The following is an 18,519-nucleotide window of genomic DNA, read 5'->3' on the forward strand; positions in this document are numbered from 1 at the left end:
TTAGGCGTGGGGTGGGTGATGACTAGACTGCCTTCCCTCTAGTCTTACACTGCTAAATTAGGGACGGCTAGCGCAGATAGCCCTCGTGTAGCTTTGCGCGAAATTAAAACAAAACAAAATAAACAAAACATTTAAACTTTCCCTCATAACATTAAAATATCTTGTACTTACGTTTTAGAAAAAAAATTAAATCTTTAAAATATTTTCTTGAGTCTTCTAATCTCTCTATTAGCAATCAAAAATGGAATTAGTAAATAATTATATATATAACGCGTTATATCGAACACAAAATCAAGATGGGAGAAGCGATATTGTTTTGCCTTTATCAGTTGTCTTTATTCAGATTACAACAGAAAACTATTCAATCGACTATTGCAGTAAAACGAAAAATAAGTGTGCAAGATATTTTCCAATCTCAAGCACTGTAATATGGAGTGACTTGAAAACAATGTGGCAAAGTTGAGAAATCATTTCCAAATATAACGGACGAATTCACTGCTTTTGTACCTTGAATGCGAATATACAAACTTTTTTTACTAGATTGAAATTTTGAATTCAATGAATGTCACTTTCGCTTGCTTTCATTTATTTCCATTGCAGGTGTTTGTTTGAAATAAACCCAACTCAGTTTAAGGGATAAAACAATAGTCTTGGATATAAAAAACAACTTTAGATTGACTAAGCTTTTACTTGACTATAGTCAAGCATTATAAAACTGGAACATGCTATAAAATGTTACATGGCAGGGCATGACTAAGTGGTTAGTGTGCCCCGACTGGGAATTTTAAGATTCGTGGTTCGTGTTCTGTTATCGCAAAAAACCCACTCCATACTTTGGGGCCGTGGGTGTGCTATAAGTGAGGGTGAAACCACACTATTCTTAGCTTATGCCTCGCATTTTTCATTAAAATATGAACAAAACACTTCTGTAGTTGCTTCAAAAGAAATGCATCTTTTAATCTATTATTTTTCCTTTTCGATTATCTTTTGGGTTAGCGGTAACTTTATGAACTTACTACGCTAAAATCCAGGGATCGATTCCCTGTGATGGAGAGCGGAGAGGTAGCCCATTGAGTAGCTTTGAACGAAGAAAACAATTACAACAATAATATTTTTCTATTTTTGGTAGTTCATGTCAAAATATATTTAAAACAGATTGTCAGTGTTATCTTCAGAATTAACAGACTATACCACTCAGGTACAAAAGCTTACTACTTGGAATAAAATTTATTATGACAAGATGTTTCTTTTACTGACGATTTTACTTTGAGACAAGTCTTAGCTTGACCAACTAGTGACCAATTTGTTGTTCAAACCTTTATTTCTTCGTTATTATTTTTTTGCATGCTGACTTCAACTAGCTTATATTAGATTTTAACTTTACTCTTCCAAGACCACTTTATCCACGCGTCAACAATGTAATTTTTATACTTAATTTTGTAGCACTGAAAATTCGTTTTGTCATGATAAGTGCATAAAGCAATCACGGCTTTTTACTTTGCAAATAAAATCTTTTATATCTCGTATATTCTTTATGTTTTTTCATCTTCATATCTTGTGAGGTCCTTTAACGAAATCACTCAAAAAATTATTGCTGTAAACCTAAATTTACGTTCAAACTCTCGAGTAATGCGTCACGCATGCCCTAGCGCTCAATTTGGCTTAATGAAATTGACAATATACTGTTACTTTCGACATACTTGTGTGACCTTTACAAAATTATTAAAAGGAACGAAACCACCGACTCGCAAAATGTTATATGATAATGGAAGATTACCGCGAGATTTAGCTTTAGTAAAGTACATAAAGCATGATATTTTCTACATCATATACATTCAGTTAAGCAAGTTTGCTGCGATATCTATAGCTTAATGTCAACTTACAGTTTGCATTTCAACATACTAACGAAGACTGGTGCGTGCTGCACATATAATAGAACGGTCTCCTAGTTCTATAAAACAGCTAGATAACAATTATTATATCCACCTAGTGCAACTTTGTGCAGTGTCTTTATATAAACTATCACTAATTTGCGTTGTTTAAAATTCTAACTGCCAATCTTTCCCCCTTCTCTGGTATATTGTGATCCAAGTATGTAGTTGTGATGCCATATAATGCACATTACACAGCTAGAAACTCACTTCAGAGTCTCAGTAGTCTACATGTTGAGTCGACGGCTAATGTCTCACTTTAGTTATTGTCAGTAAGATACAATTTTTCAGAAAACTCATGGTATTCCTAATTATAGTTTGTAAACCTTTCTATAAAAAAATATTTATATTCGTGAATTTAAGAAATATAAGTGTGGTGTTCTGTATTTAGTATTCATGGAAAAGCTTCTAAGACTATCTGCCGCTGTCCCTAATTTTGAACTACTAACCAGAGAGAAAGCAGCCAAGCTGGTCAGGAGCTACCTGCTACACACCTTACACGTCAAAGGATTGACTGTCACTCTTACAACGTATCTTCAGCTTAAAGCACGAGAAATATTTTGTAGTATCGCACAGACTAGGACCCAACTTGCCAGCTCCGAAATCCAAAACAGTACTATAAGGCCAACCCACGCCCTATGTATGTATTTTTGAGCCATGATAGTTATTTTTCTCATGCATATTGTCATCTTGCTACTGCTACAACTCTTGAAGGTAAAACTGTAACAGTTTAGCATCAATTGTTCATTTACAAGGGTTGAATTTTACACTTGTTATTAAGTTATGTATGGCCTATAAATATTTTTGCTCCTAAAATATACTTAACGTTCCTTAGTCATTTTTGCGATGATATCTTCCGTCTAATTTTTCAACTAAGATTTTGTTCGAATCGACTTAATCACGTTTATATTAAATTTGTATATTTGTATTTTCAATCACAAATTTACACAATGGACTATCTGTTCTGTGCCCACCAGGAGTATCGAAACTAGGATTTTAGCGTCATAAACCTTCAAATTTACCGCTAAGTCACTGAGGGGCTGATATTAAATGAAGTGGCGAACTTCCTCTACTTTAGACAAAGGGTCGGGCGTAATATAGTAGTTAGCGTTCTCTTGGTCGAAGGTTCGAGTCTGTGATGTGCCGTTGAATACGCTCCGCATTTTCAGCTATGTTTGCATTATAATAATAATAACAATGAAAGTCAACCCTTCTATTAGGATACGAAGAGCCGTGTTGGTAGTTGGTGCTGTTTACTAGTTGCCTTGCATCTAGATCACATTTTTGGATTAGGGATGTCAATTCCTGAACCTTGGGGTCTCTGACCTGGTCGCTTAGCCCATGTGCGAAATGCTTTCTTTAGATGAAATAATTGCAATGTATTTTTCTCACAACAGTACTATGTGAATTAGGGATATAATACAATAACGTACTATAACATTTAGTAAAAAAAAAAAAAAGGATACTTTACGTGTTGTTGCAGCTATTATATAATTATAAATCTGTGGAAGTAACATTTCCTGGCTATTCTAAACAATATGTTATTTAGATGTTGCGTGTTGCGTTACCAGTTTATAAATATGCATTTAACTTTCCACTTTCATACAACAATTAACAAATATTTAGTGGTAGCAGTTTATCCATATTTATACTTAAGCGCCCTCTACTGATAATATTAATAAATATATTAATTTAGACCTGAGGACTCCACAGGTTGAATATCATTAGAAGTTGCTATTGTTACGGCACTTTGTGACATAGTTCTGGCCGTGTTTCCGATAAATGTTTTTTGAACTATGAAGTATTAATAGGTTTAGTATGGCTTTTACAGCAAATAAAAACTAATTATAGTGTAATGCGAAATTATCAACAAATACTTGTTGTTTCTTAGATTGATAAGCATTACGTTTCTTTGAAAAGCAAAAAAAAAAAGTTAAAGGTTTGTTATTGTGTATTTTGTCATGTCATGAGGATATGCATTCTTTGTAAGCAGTGTAAAAATGTTGCTATTAGAATAGCAATGACCATATCATTACTAGCGTAGCTTAATAAAAGGTGTCCTTGCGTGGTTGCGCGCTTAGTTCGTGTCATGGTTCCCAACAACTACTGCTTATTACCTTACTACTTCCACATATTTCAAGGCTTTGGAGAAAATCAATACTGAGGCCATCTCTTCTAATGTCTATAGTTATTCGACTGCTTTTTGAACCACGCCTGTTTTTCATGAAGTTTGATAATATGCACACATGAATTTTTCTGGATGTATCTGTGTCCAGGAAGGAATGCCTGTTATTGAATTCATCCGCCTATTCAAAAACACTTCAAATACGCATTTGTGCATATAAGCATTTCTAATCACACTTGGGAGGCCTTCACTTCATTTTAAGTGCCAGTAGTTATTACAAGCAAAACGTTTCCACAAAACATAAATATTTACCATCATATTGCATGGAAAGTGCAAGACAGTTGTTGTTTTTCTTCTATTTGATTTTTTTTTCTCAAGAATATTCAATACCACTGAGGTAAAACAAATCTTTGGGAATCTGTTTCCGAGTGTGAAAATTAAACAATATTTAAATAAACTCTTAAGTTTATTAATATTTATAAGAAATACCACATCTACCGGGGTGGCACGTTTTCTATTTTATTTCTGCCTGATATAATGGAATAATATAATAAGTGGTTAAGTTTACTAACCTAAACTAAGATAAGGTGATGCGACGTCATACCTCTGATATTTGTTCAGTGATATACTTTTATATTTAGAGTTTCAAACTGATGTTACAGTCAGTGAAGAATTACGTCATTGTCTTTACACTACCGGACAGAACCTATATAAATACATTAAACACGATTATTTTATCTTTATACTGCTTAAAGAATCCGATCTATTTCCATAGACGATGAAATACTACATTATAGTCTTTACTCTGCTAGGTAGAGCTTGTCTAATTACACATAGAGTGAAGTGTTACGCTCTTATCGTTACAGTGCTATAAAAACCGAAGTAATTCCGAAAACGTTAAGCGCTACGTCCTTATCTTTATATTGTTAGACAGATGCGAAACTGCTTCCACAGATATTAATTGCTAGGTTCTCATACTTAACCGTTATACAGAGTCAATCTAATCCGACAAATAGTCAATTGCTATGTTCTTAATTCCTTCGGAACTAATTCCATCAACTGTTAAGTGCTATGTTTTTAAGTTCTGTAGAACTATTACCATAATTCCACAGATACCGAAGTGATATGTTGTTGTCTTCTGCAGAACTAATCCAACACACAGTTAAAAGTACCATGTTCTAACTCCTTCAGAACTAATTATATAGACAGTTAATTGCTATGTTTATATATTGTGCAGAACTAATTCCACAGGGAGTGAAGTGCAATGTTCTTATCGTCTCCATAACCAATTCCTCAGGCAATGAAGTTCTGTGTTCTTAAATCCTGCAGAACGAACTATACAGTGTTAAGTGCTATGTTCTTATATTCTTCAGAGATAACTCCACAGCGAATGAAGTATCATGTTCTTATCTTCTGCAAATCTAATTCCACAAACTAATTCCAGAAGCAATAAAGTGCTACTTTGTTATGTTACTAGGCAAAGTCGATTCCATGCCACAGAGAGTGATATGATATGCTATTCTTTTAACACTTAAAAACATAGTGGACTTGAATGTTGACTATATCGACGTAATATGTTCTTCTATTTACACTTTTAAAACTATGGATCAACTTCCAGGGACACATGATACGTTCTTTTAGTGACAATGCGAACATAAGAACAGTAGTGATGATATTATGTGTTTTTCTACTGGTAGCGGTAATGAATCTAGTTCCAAAGATAACGAATCCATATAACTAATGCCACTACACGTAGTGAATATAATCGTAGAGAAATTGCTTATATATGTTATTGTACTTAACTGCCTGAAACACAAGGACACAATGATCTTTTTACCGTATATGTTTTTTTACGTTATTAAAACAAATAGATCTAGCATCTACGACAAGAATATGGCATGTTCTTTTATTGACGCCAAATGACAAAAAAGATATATCAAATACACAGTGTAGTGCTCTTGTATCCACAGTAAGGATAACAGGTTAGGGCTACGCATATAAATATTGCGTATCCATTTAAGATAAATTGATGCGAAGCTATAACTTTTTTTAGTGTTAGAGTAAATGTAATTATGTGGCATTTTTTTGTCTTTATCTGACTCAGTGAGTCTAATCTCAAAAACAGTTAAATGATATATATTATTGCACTTACTTTTCGAATATAATGGTTCGAATCATAAACGCGGTGCAGTGATTTGTTCTTATGTTAACATTGTCAAACACAATTGGTTTAAATTTAGAAAATGCGGTGTGATAAATTCTGGTATCTGTGCAGGATAAAAAAATAGTTCTAATTCCTCAGAAGGCAACGAATAAAAATAACCTCATGTTTACATGATGAAAATATATACTGAGGACATTCCGTGCACTCTGAAAGGGAAGATGTTTTCATTGTTCAAAAGCAACAAGGAGCTCGTGTTTACAATATTTTACATCGTAGATGTAGCCTCAGTGACATTGGTATTACAAAGCTTTTATTTACCACTAGCGTATAGCCTATCAAAAATGATGGGGCAAGTACTACCACCCCCACTCCATAGTATACCCTAACCTCACATTTCTTAGGTAACTGAAATAAGTAAATTTTGCGAAATCAATCTTGACCAACAAAGAGGCAGAAAAGTGCAGTCGAGGCAATCAAACGTCGGTAAATTCCTTTGTGAGCCAATCAAAATTAAGATCACTCATGAAATGAATTCGTGGTATATTCATAGAATAATTGTTGGTAAAAAATCAGTTACATTAACAACTTCTAATATATAAAAAATCCAGGGCGTTGTGGTAACACTGCGTTCCAACAATGGCTTTTATGCCATGTTGCTTAGGAACAAAAGTATAACTTAATATTGTCGTTAGTCTATGTACTGAAAGTTTAAAATGAAATTTATAGACAACAAAACTGGAACAATATTTGTTGATTTCTTAATTTAGAGTCTCCGTTGATTAAAGAGGTTTGTTCTGTATTAAAAACGTTGGTGTTACAACAAAAAAATAGCTTAATTCAGAAACGATTGAAGTTTAAAATTGAATCGATATTCTTACTTTTATGATACATTTTATGCACTTGGCTCTAGGCAAGGTGATCCCACACTACTTCTTTAGGCTTATTATACCAACACTGACTACACTTATAAGGTTTCACGGCACCCCCTCACGGCCCCCTTGCACCCCGTCACTAAAATCATAATGAAGAGACAGTAATCGAACTATTCTATCTGGATAAATGCATTTTGGCTTTTATGACTCCTTTTATTTCGAGAAACCATATGTGATGTGGCACACACAGGCTTTTATATAGGTTAGATGTTTTATATAATGGATGTAACCTCAGTGGCGTTGGTATTACATAAGCTTGTATATGGGGGACATAAATCATGAAACAGTAATATGACGTTTTTTTTCGTGTTTTCTTCACTTTTTATAGGAAAATAATACACTGTTATACATTAAGGAGTAAAAGCTACCCACAAAGTTGAATTTGTGATGTAGAAAAAAAAAGACTAAGTAACAAGCGATATTTACAGTGTTTAGCTTTCGAATTAATCGACTCTGATGTATTGTTGAAAATTATAAGTATGTCATTCATTATTTTAACAAACAATATAGACAAACAGAATGCATTGAAAAATAATTAAACAATGTTCATCCAAGCTTGAACAGAATCATCAAACATGTAAACGAATCAATGTGCCCACTTTTTTAAAGTTTTATGAATATTAATAATCTTCAGTCTACAATACACTGATTATTATTTATTAATACAAATATCACTTTTCATTTTTCCACTTCAAGTTTATTTTTATTTTTCTTTCCGACGCTAGGGTAGTTTTAGTATATAGAAATGTAGTAAATATCTATAGGGATATCCATGATGTTTTTCTAGTTTGCTCGTTAATAGTTTATGGCGGAACAAAGTAAAATGCTAGATTTAACCTGATTTCTTTTTAACTTCATTTCTTTACCAGTAATGCGAAAATGGAGAATTCTACAGCATGACTTTACAAAAAGAAAATATTCCTCATTAGAAAATAAGCTGACAGCATTCACTTCATTACGCCAAGTATAACATTTTTCTATAATTAATTTGATTTAAAAACAATTCGGCTCGCTACAATAGATTCCGAAGAGAAACAACACCATTTAATATGTAATCATATAACATATCTCGTGCATGAAATAGTTTAAACAGACAAGAAAAATGCATTATCTGCATAAGCCATTTCAATTTTAGTTAATGACAAATATCGCCCACTGACAGCTGATATTTTTTAGCTACTCTTTACACAGATCGTACGTACATTGTAATATCGGCTTGTTTACTCAGCTCACATTATAAACAAACGTTAGAAATCCACTCTCAGAACTAATCAGCTTACGATATCATACCTATAACATTTCCTGTTTAAGCATTCCTGACACACTGATCGAATATAAATATATATATATAAGCTGTAGTTTAAGCTACGGTAAAGATTGTGCTATAATATGAACCAATAAAGTGATTTTTTTTTTAATTTATAAACTGAGGTAGTTCTCATAAGATATACAAAGAAAATCGGCATCTTATCCGCGATTACATACGAGCACTTTTACAGCCAGAAAGATCACAGACCACTGTAATCCCTAAAGGAAATCTAATAGTTGTAATCCGCTGTTGTAGTTTCATCAGGCGTGTAGCTCTATAAGTTTTACTGCTTTAATAAGAATATAAATGACTTAACGCTTCAGACAGTTTATAAATAGCATATTTTTATTTGAGGAACAGAAGTAGACTTTTTGTCAGAGTCTTAAATGTTATTGAATTATTTACTGAAGAGTAAGCAGCATATTTCAAATCTATATCATTGCCAAAAAGACTTTTATACTTTAACATAGAGGTACATCATATGATTTTACGAAACATAAAGAAGTAATAAAGATCAACACTCTCTAACATTGAATGCTCTCTTTACCAGAATAAATCGTCTGCATGTCAGAACGATGTTAATAAGAAAATATTCACTTAAAAGTTTAAAAAGAATTGGCCAGATTTGGTGCCACATAATAACAACACGTATATTCTTTCTCAAGCCTTACATTCCTATATTCGTTAGATAGTTATGCATTTAGTTTATTTATAGTTTTTTTTTTTTGCCTTAGCTATCTTATTCAAACATATCTTCTTACCATGCACTACAAATTATAGATTCATTACGAATGTTTACATTTGTATTCTTGCTAACATTATGAAAGAACCATAATATATTTTTTCTGGTGAGAGATAACCAAAATTGATCGTATCGAATCAATCAACATTAAATTCAAATGGAAATGCCCTTGTTTAGTTTCTTAAACTAAAAATGTTTCCAGTTTGAAGCATTCTTTCTCTTACAAAGTTAATATTGCCGCGAAATAAATCCGTTGAGTTAAGGACATTGAATTCAGGTTTGTTATTAAATTGGCAAAAATGAATCATAAGATCAATGTATATGTAACATATAAGTAATCATATAGAATTTAATATTAACAAATCATGCTACATTTTAAGGCAACACACAAACTATCTTCAGGTATATATGATCTATTGAGCACATCCCGTACATTTCGAAAGGGAACATGCTTTCATTGTTCAAAAGCAACACGAAGTTTATGTGAGAAGAAAATGAATAATGCTGACTACTGTCAAAAATAAAAACAAGCTATTATCAACTGATGTTAAGCAGAAGTTTTATCCTTATTAAAATGTTATAGCCATTGTCATTGTGTTAATATAGATAGCTTGTTCTCGTAACTTTTTTCTCTGTTGTGCATATGTGTTGCTTTTTTTTTAAATGAGTGACGTCATCTATTTCCAAAGCCCTCATCTTTTAATTTGAAATATTCTTGGCGACAAGTAGCATCCGGTTTTGTTTTTATTTTGAAACCCCAGCTCTAGGTGCATCTGTTTTTAAACAATTAGAAAAAAAAAGGTCGTGAAGCGTGCAGACTCAGCAAGCTGCTAGACGTAACTGTAACGCCGACTTGGAGAAACTCCCAAACTTCAATAGAGCCTTTACACCAGTCATTGTCTCTGAATAAAAACCGATCTATTCTTCCAAGTAGCAATGAAAGAAGGGAGCTACTAAAGACAGAAAATAAAAGAACAACAGCAACAAGAACAGCTAAAAACGAACTTACAGTGTGAAAATATAAAATATGATTTGAACACATCTTGCATGAAAGGTGATGGAAACACATTAATAAAGAAAAGTACAGAAATTGTATCAGAAAAAAAATAAAAAACTTAAAAAAGAAAGAACAATAAGAATGTTGATTATACAAAATATCTAAAAGAGAATAAGGGAAGTGCAAGAAGAAACTTTAAACTATCACTTGTACGTTTGTATAACAATTTAGCTTATAGCTTAATGTGTGGCAGACGCTTTGACCTTGGATCGTGAAGGGATTTGCTGAATTTAGAACAAACAAGAAGGGGGAACAGGAACGTCATAGTATAATGTTTACTACGTTAATGGAGATAGGGAATTAACACGTTAGCCATTTCAACTCCGATAAACCATCACGTCTTTTATGTTTATATAGGACTGGCCTTCAAAGAAAAATACAAGTAAAAATTTGTAATGAAATTTACAAAACCAAATTTTGCGCATAACCTATTTCATTATTATAACACTATTCTGCTTATCTTACAAAGCAGAATGATTTTATACCCTCAGATTTTCAAGATTTTTGTAAAGAATTGTGGATTGACATAATAGTATTATATATTTAACTGTACAATCGTAATAAGAATATATGTGGCTGATAAGAAATTTCAGATTAGTGGCTGATCTTGATATACAATGTATAAGAGGATAATATAGATTATTATGCTTAAAACAATTGTTGATAAAAACTAATACACAATATAAGAGTGGTGCATTACTCTTTAAAGTATTTAAATATTTTAAACGTTTAGCTAAATTTGAACGTATACTGGTGTTTAGACGTGATAAATAATGCATGGCTGGATACTTACATATATTAATTAATTAAAAGTAATTAGTATCAAATGTACGAACTAAGCCTTATAACTAATATACTTGAGTATGTCTGGGATAAGAAAGCTTTAATATTTGATAAAGGTTAGACATTAATTTGTGCTATGAAAGTTTTAGAAGGATAATTTATTATACCAAATAGAACAGAAATTGTTTCTTCTTACTATCAAATTTAGGTTTAATAAAACAAAAAAGCGATTACAATGGGTGCATGTAATCCGTATGCTGTTATATCAGTATATTTTTTATTCTTTACACCATAGAATAAGGTATTGGTCATAGGAGATGGGTGCTCAGACGAACTGCACATAAAAACGCGGGGGTAAGACACTCAACGAAACTTACGTTAACGGATTACTCCCAGGGGTACTCTACTCTTCGTTGACGTTTGATTTATGAGTTCTGGAATTTGTTTTCTTTAGTGTTATTTCTTCAACAATATCACTGGCGGCACTTCTTGGTTATGTTTGTACGAAGGGGACGAAAGTGGGGGTAGAATAGCAACTAAACAGGAAAGCATCAGAAAATACGAACGTCATTGTTACGTCATTGTGATCGATGATGCAACTCATGGCGATGCTTTAGCTGGGTATAGACAATTTATCACCACTATTCTCACAGATAATCATATACAGAACACAGTGTACTTTCTTATACGAAAGAAAAATCACTTTCAATTGGAACTCATAATCACAGAATAAAAATATTACCTGGAAAAACCAAATATAAGAAATCTACAGAACTACTTATAAACAAGTATTTGATTATATGAGGCAGATAATGAGATAATCGTTCATCAAACTTCGTTACGAACAGCTATTATAGCTTAACTGACAGGTGTTTTTTTATATAAAAGTTTGACGGATCTATGATGAAAGAGTTGTTTTTCATGTTTATTTGAACAGTGTTAATTGCAACCTGGCATTATGCCTGCCTTGCCGTAAAAGTTGACATTGCCGTATCACTGTATTACGAATATGCTTTGCAGGTAAGGTAGATCTAAAGGGGAATTATAGTTTGTTAATTGCCAATTTTTTTATGCTATTGTTGCTAAAAGATATTACTTGTATCTTTACACGTATATTCCAATTCATAATAAAAGTTACTTTCACAGGTTATATGTATTACAAATTCAAGAACATATGTTCTAGATACATACTTTAGTTTCATATCTGCTTGAATATTATTCATATAATTATCGTACCAGTGAGGTTTTTTAAACGAAAAATAAACCAGTTAAGGTGTTCTATAGAATTCAAAAAGCTTAGAATAAAATATAATGCAAATACAGTATTCTAGTTGTGAAAATATTATGCGTCTTTAATTGTTTTTGCTCATCAGGCAACGGGGTTTTGGTGATATATATTTTCTGTTAAATAATGATTTGAAGTATAAACCCAACAATAAATAGAAAAAGATGCAAATACAACGTCACTCATGGTTATTTAAAAAAAAAAAGATATCGAACGCATTGCTAAAGCCTACATAGCGCCAGCTCACCTTGGATAATAAGAACTGCCACAATAGCTCCTCGCTGCATCAGATCCATATTAGTTTAGTGTTTATAGTATGTCAGTTTTACACTCCAATGCTCTAGTTCCGGCTTGACATACAGGGAAGGAACACTAGTGTAACTGCACAAGTCAAAGTCTGGGAGCACACACGAGCGCTTTGACATGTTTAACTGGCGTTTCCTTCTACGAGGAGTGAAAAACACACATAAAGCTATGAGACCACGTGAGTGTGTAGTCTCGCTCCCAACACGCCTGCGCCATACACACAGGTTTCTGCTAACTCAATCAGTGGGGTAGCTTGGGCCGCACCCGGGCAAACAATAAAGAGAAGTGAATCATATTAAAGGTGGAGATGTATGGTAACCTACAGAGAAGGGTTGCGCCTCTGGAAAATACATTAAATATATTAATGAATTATTTTTTCTTCTAAAACATTTTCTCCTTACAAACGTGCCAATTATCTGAATTTTACAATGCTCAATATGTAGTGTATATTACATAGTTTGCCTTTTGACGCTAGTATAACAGCACTCTCTGAAATGTTGAACATCAAACGCATAAGCAATATAAATGCAAACAAACAAACGACAGTTACTACAAGGATTTTACGTTCAAGTAAACGTATAGTAAGCCTAGACATGTTTTTCACCCTCATGTAAAAATTACTACTCATCCTATTCAACATCCACAAATATTTAGAACTGTCAACTTTTTTCTATTGCCTGATCTCTCTTTCTCACTATATCACCCTCTGGAAGCTTGTAAGTAAGTCCTTACGTGATTTTTTTCTGACAGTTTCACTTATCAGGGACAAAGCTTACTGTCAGACGCTAAGGTAACCAATGGTTGAAGTTAGTTTTATTATTTTTCTCCCAGTCTAGTGTTCTTTTGTTATAATATAATGTTCATAAATACATCCATCTAACTACTATTGTTATTTATTTTTTCCTTTCAACATTATTTTATTGACTGAAAAAAATCGCTGGGAAAACGTTTCTATTTTACATAGACTTAAAACACTATACGATAGTGTTAAGATAGTGTTAAGATAATATTGAACTATATGAAATATAACCAACAAGGGCCTAAAATGAGTTCATTAGATAATTAATAGCATAGCGTAACACTAGATATGAACTCTGCATTCATAACGCGATCAGCGTTATTTATAATTTCATGTGAAAAGTTTCAAAGCTTACGTTTTTAATTAATGTTTTGCATCATTTGTTTTTATCACTTGTTATGTATTCAAAACGTTTATCCAAGCACTTACTTATTTTTGCTGTTACACTTCTTTTGAAATTAGAATGTTGTACTTAACTGAGTTATTATGAAATTCATGGAATAGAATGCAAGTTGTTTCCTGGAAAATCACTTTGATTATCAACTTGACCAAGTTTCTATGAAATATTGTTCTAAGTTAAAAAAACTCACATTTAAAAAACAAAAACAACGATTATTTTATACACAATTCCATAACAATGAGATTGTTTCCAGTGTCCAAATTACTAAAATACAACAACTTACTACACAGGATAAAAAAGTGGTAAAAATCCTGATGAAACTAGAAAACAATCTCATACACTCTACATGTTTCAACGTATACTACTGCATCATCTTCAGGAGTGTAATCTTTTGCAAAAAATAACACTTATTTATACAATTATCGAAACACCAATTTACATATTAAAGAATTTCACGCCATCTGCTGACAACATTTCCATCAGGTCCATCATCCTCATTCAATAATTTAAATTTACTTCTTTTTTGAGATAATAATTTAATAATTGTTCCAAGTGTTCTATTCTAGTTTCTGCCTAACGTAAAAAAAAGTAGAAAAAAATTTGAAATTCTGTGTTATATCTTAAAGTATTTTCATTACAGCTTGTTCAAAGTATATTTTGGCTTCACAATACATAAATACACACACATATGTAAGACAATGTAAAATGAACAAAACATACACTATGTCGATTTATATGATACAATAAAAAAGTATCACAAATTAGCTTTATAATATTATAGCTCAAGGCAAGGTTAAAAGACAGTTTACGTGGTTCACAAACTTATGAAAACCCTATCCATATACGCACATGCGTTCGCATAGACTATACGCTTTGTGTTCTTCGCTTATTGCTGATAAACAGTGCGTACTTCGTAACAACCGCGTCTACATAGAGCAAGCACTTTACAAGGTTAAGGGTTATAATATACGTTTGGCAGCATTATGTTATTCTACTTCAGATCAAGTATTTATATAAGAAAACGACGACTTGTGTGGAATCTTATAATTCAATGGAGTTTCTACCAGTTATATAAATGCTTCTGCTTGTGTTGTTATATATTCTACATTATTCGAACTTATTACATATTACACAAAATGCACTTCACATCTGTTTAATGTAAGGTTCGAACGAGTGATTAAAAATTGAAAACCATGTTTAACACGTAAAACGGTATCAGCTGTGTTTAGGTGTATACCTCATAGAAATTAACCCCTTGTCCAGTAATAAATACCACAAACATGAGTTTCTATCCTATAATAACATTCCATACACTATATTCCTTTAAAACTTACTCAAATTATTCAAACAACTCAAAATAACTCATTTGTTTACAAAAATTTGCGCAATTGTTTACAAATTAAAATCATTTTGATATGCTACACACTTTTGGAAGGTATCATGTGGCTAGAAGATTAAATAATTTTCTTTGAAACCAAAACACATCTATTTTGTTCTCCTCACCAAAGTACAGATAAATGGTATATTAGTTTGATCGAGAATAGACATACAACTTAATAGGTAAGGATGAACGTATAAGTTAATATAGTAGGGCTTACAATCAATAAGGAATCTGTATCCTTGAAGGGAGCGTGAGCCATCTATCCACAGGGAAGAATGGTTGTTTGTACATCTGTGTTTACATATTTCATCCGTACTTTAGACAGTCCTGCATGATTGTACTCTCTTGATCCAACGGTTTGGAAAAAAATTCTTTTCTTTTCTGCAACAAATATTATATACCGAAATGTTTCATATTGCTACAGTTAATAATGTTTATGAAATTTGTTCAGATGGTTCAATTCTGGTGCGATAACGTACTACAAAATAACATTAGTGACTTCACTTAGTTTCATTTTTTCTCAAAAGTTATTTTTTACATTGACGATGAAAGGTTTTTCGTAAAAAAATGTAAACTTGTGAATATTCTATTGATCAAAACATGAGCTCTAACTAAACACTTTTAGAAAGGTGTATTGTACACTATCTATAGTTATTTGAAACAATACTTTAACAATAATTATTCATTAACCATTATTCAAGTAGAATGATTAGCTAACTGATGGAACATTTATTTGTAGCACTCCTGGCGGCAGAGTAAGGAATTTTATTTTTATGCTTTTTTTCAGGCGCGGCAATGATATAAAAGGTTTAAATTATTGCGTTACCTCAGCAGAAAACACTTTATACAATAGTACATTCATTTTAAAATATCTGATGTTATTGCTTCAGAGTAATTAATGAAAACCGTCATGTAATTATTTTATATTTACTAATATCTGTAAATCAAATTTAAAGCACAAGTAGAAACCTTGAAAAATATGGTAAATATATACAACTTAAAGTTTTACAATTCAGTCAGAGGACACAAAAATGTCCTGCATCGAGTAATTACTACAGCTTTTAGTGTAGGTTTTTAACTTGCATGATTAGTGTAAAATTAGCGAGCTCTCCTTCTTTTTAATTCACTTTTATAAGTTTCTGTTGCCAATCGAAGCAATCACCTTTATGCTTTCAGTCTAAGACTGAAAACTTAAAGACTGTACGCACGCTACATTTGAAAGATCCTTGCCGAACCAACTGTGAACTAGGGAATAAAGAAAAAAAAGTAAATGTAATCTTGATAAAACATGTCTAAAGTTTGACATAAGAAAATAAATTTTTATCTGGGTGTTTGCGTTTTATTTCAGCTTTCTGAATACATCAATTTTACAAGATGCTTTACTCAAAATAACTTAGAATTTTAAGTTGATTCGTTTTAGTACACAAATGGCAGGTGCAATCAACAAAACTGCACAAAAACACGAGCAAATAAATCTTGAAGTCGTGAAGAAATGTAAAACAAAACAGTAACTCATTGCTTATGCTGTGTCTAGTTTGCAGATTGACAGAGGAAATGTGTTTTGAAATTTAATTCTGTTCCTCGCTCACTGCGTTTCCTTTACTAGAATGGCATAAATTCGACATTTGATTCCGTCTAATACGTGTCCCAACATGTTCCAGAAGACTGCTAACCCTTCAGAGACGATAATGACTCGTCCTTTCCAGCGTTTTAGATTATGTTTATTGAGTTGCTAAAGAAAATAAGTACAACAAGATAAGATATCTCAAATCGTGTCATCAGTGTCAACAATCAGTCACATATCTGTAACTATTTGTGATAGCAAAATAAAATAGAAAATCTATATCATACTCTGCATTCTACGGGAAGAGCGAGAAACATTATTACAATTCTTGTATGGCAATTCAGAGTATTACAGAATAATTAGATTGTGAAACTACCTTATGAGCTTATGTTCTCTTTCAGAAAGATGGAAAGCTTGAGCGCTTATAATGTGAAAATTGTGGGTTCGATACCTGTGATATGAACAATACATATAGCCTATTGTTCAACTTTGGACATAGCAATAAAGCAAAAATGCTATATTAATAATTCAAGTCACAAAATTTTACATAATTTACTCACTTATACCAACGTTTAAACTCAGATGTTGTATTTCTAAACAGTCTATTGGCTAAATATATTTCTTCGTACTTACTATGCTGTTTGAGATCTCTATGAACGAAGTCTTTTGTGATTTGGAATTAAAAACTAAAATAAAGGAATAACTTTACGGAAAATTACAAAACTGACACTACTAATAGAGAGTTGAACATACTAATGATAAAATCTAAATAATCTTAGCATTGTTTTATGATTGAAATAGAGTAGGAATGTTAAAACACATTTTAATGATATAATAGAAATGGTGAAAGTTTATAAATTTTGATCAAAACGAAACAGGATGGGAAATAAAAGCAGCCTGTTAGCGTGCCTTCTATGAAATACAAAGTCTTGTTTTATATATATTTCAGAAGAAATTAAATGCTTTCATGAATTCCCGAGTAGTGTTATAAATAAGGGCATGCACGAATTATGAAGGTTACGAAAATTATTTATATAAAATTAAGTGAGCTAGGTCGCGAATTTTTTCTGTGATCTATCGATCCGATATCAATAATACAAAGCCGCTTTCTTGTGTGCAGAATTAACGTATTTTTTACCCTGTCCAAAAGATAGACAATGACAACACAAGAAGCGATTGATTATTTGTTAAAATGTTCTGCAAATCTGTTCTTTGAAAATGAGAGCTTAATATAATTTTTGTTTCACAAACGCTTTGCTTAGAGCGAAATATGCTCCGTACTATAGGGTGCGCTAAAAGAGTAACAGTGAAGTCCAGCTAATCGGTCAGAAAAGAGTAATCAAAGAGATGGCAGTGGTTGTTATTGGCTAGTTGCCTTCCCTCTAGTCTATTAGTTGAAAATTAAGGATGACTATACGTAGATAACCCCTTATGTAGTATTGGACGAAAATTCGGAAACAAATATACATAAATGTATTAATTTCAAAAATAATTTGACGAGACATTTCTTCCTATGGAGTGTACCGGTTGTGATAGTGCGAAAGGAATTAATGGTGTAAGCGGTTCATAACTTGTTATCACCCTCAAAGTTATATTCCCGTGTTACTTGCACTTGTGGAGGTGCAACTGTATACTATGTTACCGGTTCATAACTTGTTATCACCCTCAAAGTTATATTCCCGTGTTACTTGCACTTGTGGAGGTGCAACTGTATACTATGTTACCGGTTCATAACTTGTTA

General features: G+C 32.3%; 1 protein-coding gene across 1 annotated transcript in view; it reads right to left on the reverse strand.

Annotated features, from left to right (window-relative positions):
- The window catches only part of LOC106468581 (proto-oncogene tyrosine-protein kinase receptor Ret-like), a 95,555-nt gene extending 82,791 nt beyond the window's left edge, over positions 1-12,764 (reverse strand). Inside the window, exon 1 of the mRNA XM_022396921.1 lies at positions 12,576-12,764. Within this exon, the coding sequence (XP_022252629.1) occupies positions 12,576-12,624 (49 nt within the window). The 5' untranslated portion in view covers positions 12,625-12,764. The remainder of the gene's footprint in view (positions 1-12,575) is intronic.
- Between the last annotated feature and the right edge of the window lie 5,755 nt (positions 12,765-18,519).

Source organism: Limulus polyphemus, unplaced genomic scaffold (assembly GCF_000517525.1).
Source record: "Limulus polyphemus unplaced genomic scaffold, Limulus_polyphemus-2.1.2 Scaffold3064, whole genome shotgun sequence".
Taxonomy (NCBI): domain Eukaryota; kingdom Metazoa; phylum Arthropoda; class Merostomata; order Xiphosura; family Limulidae; genus Limulus; species Limulus polyphemus.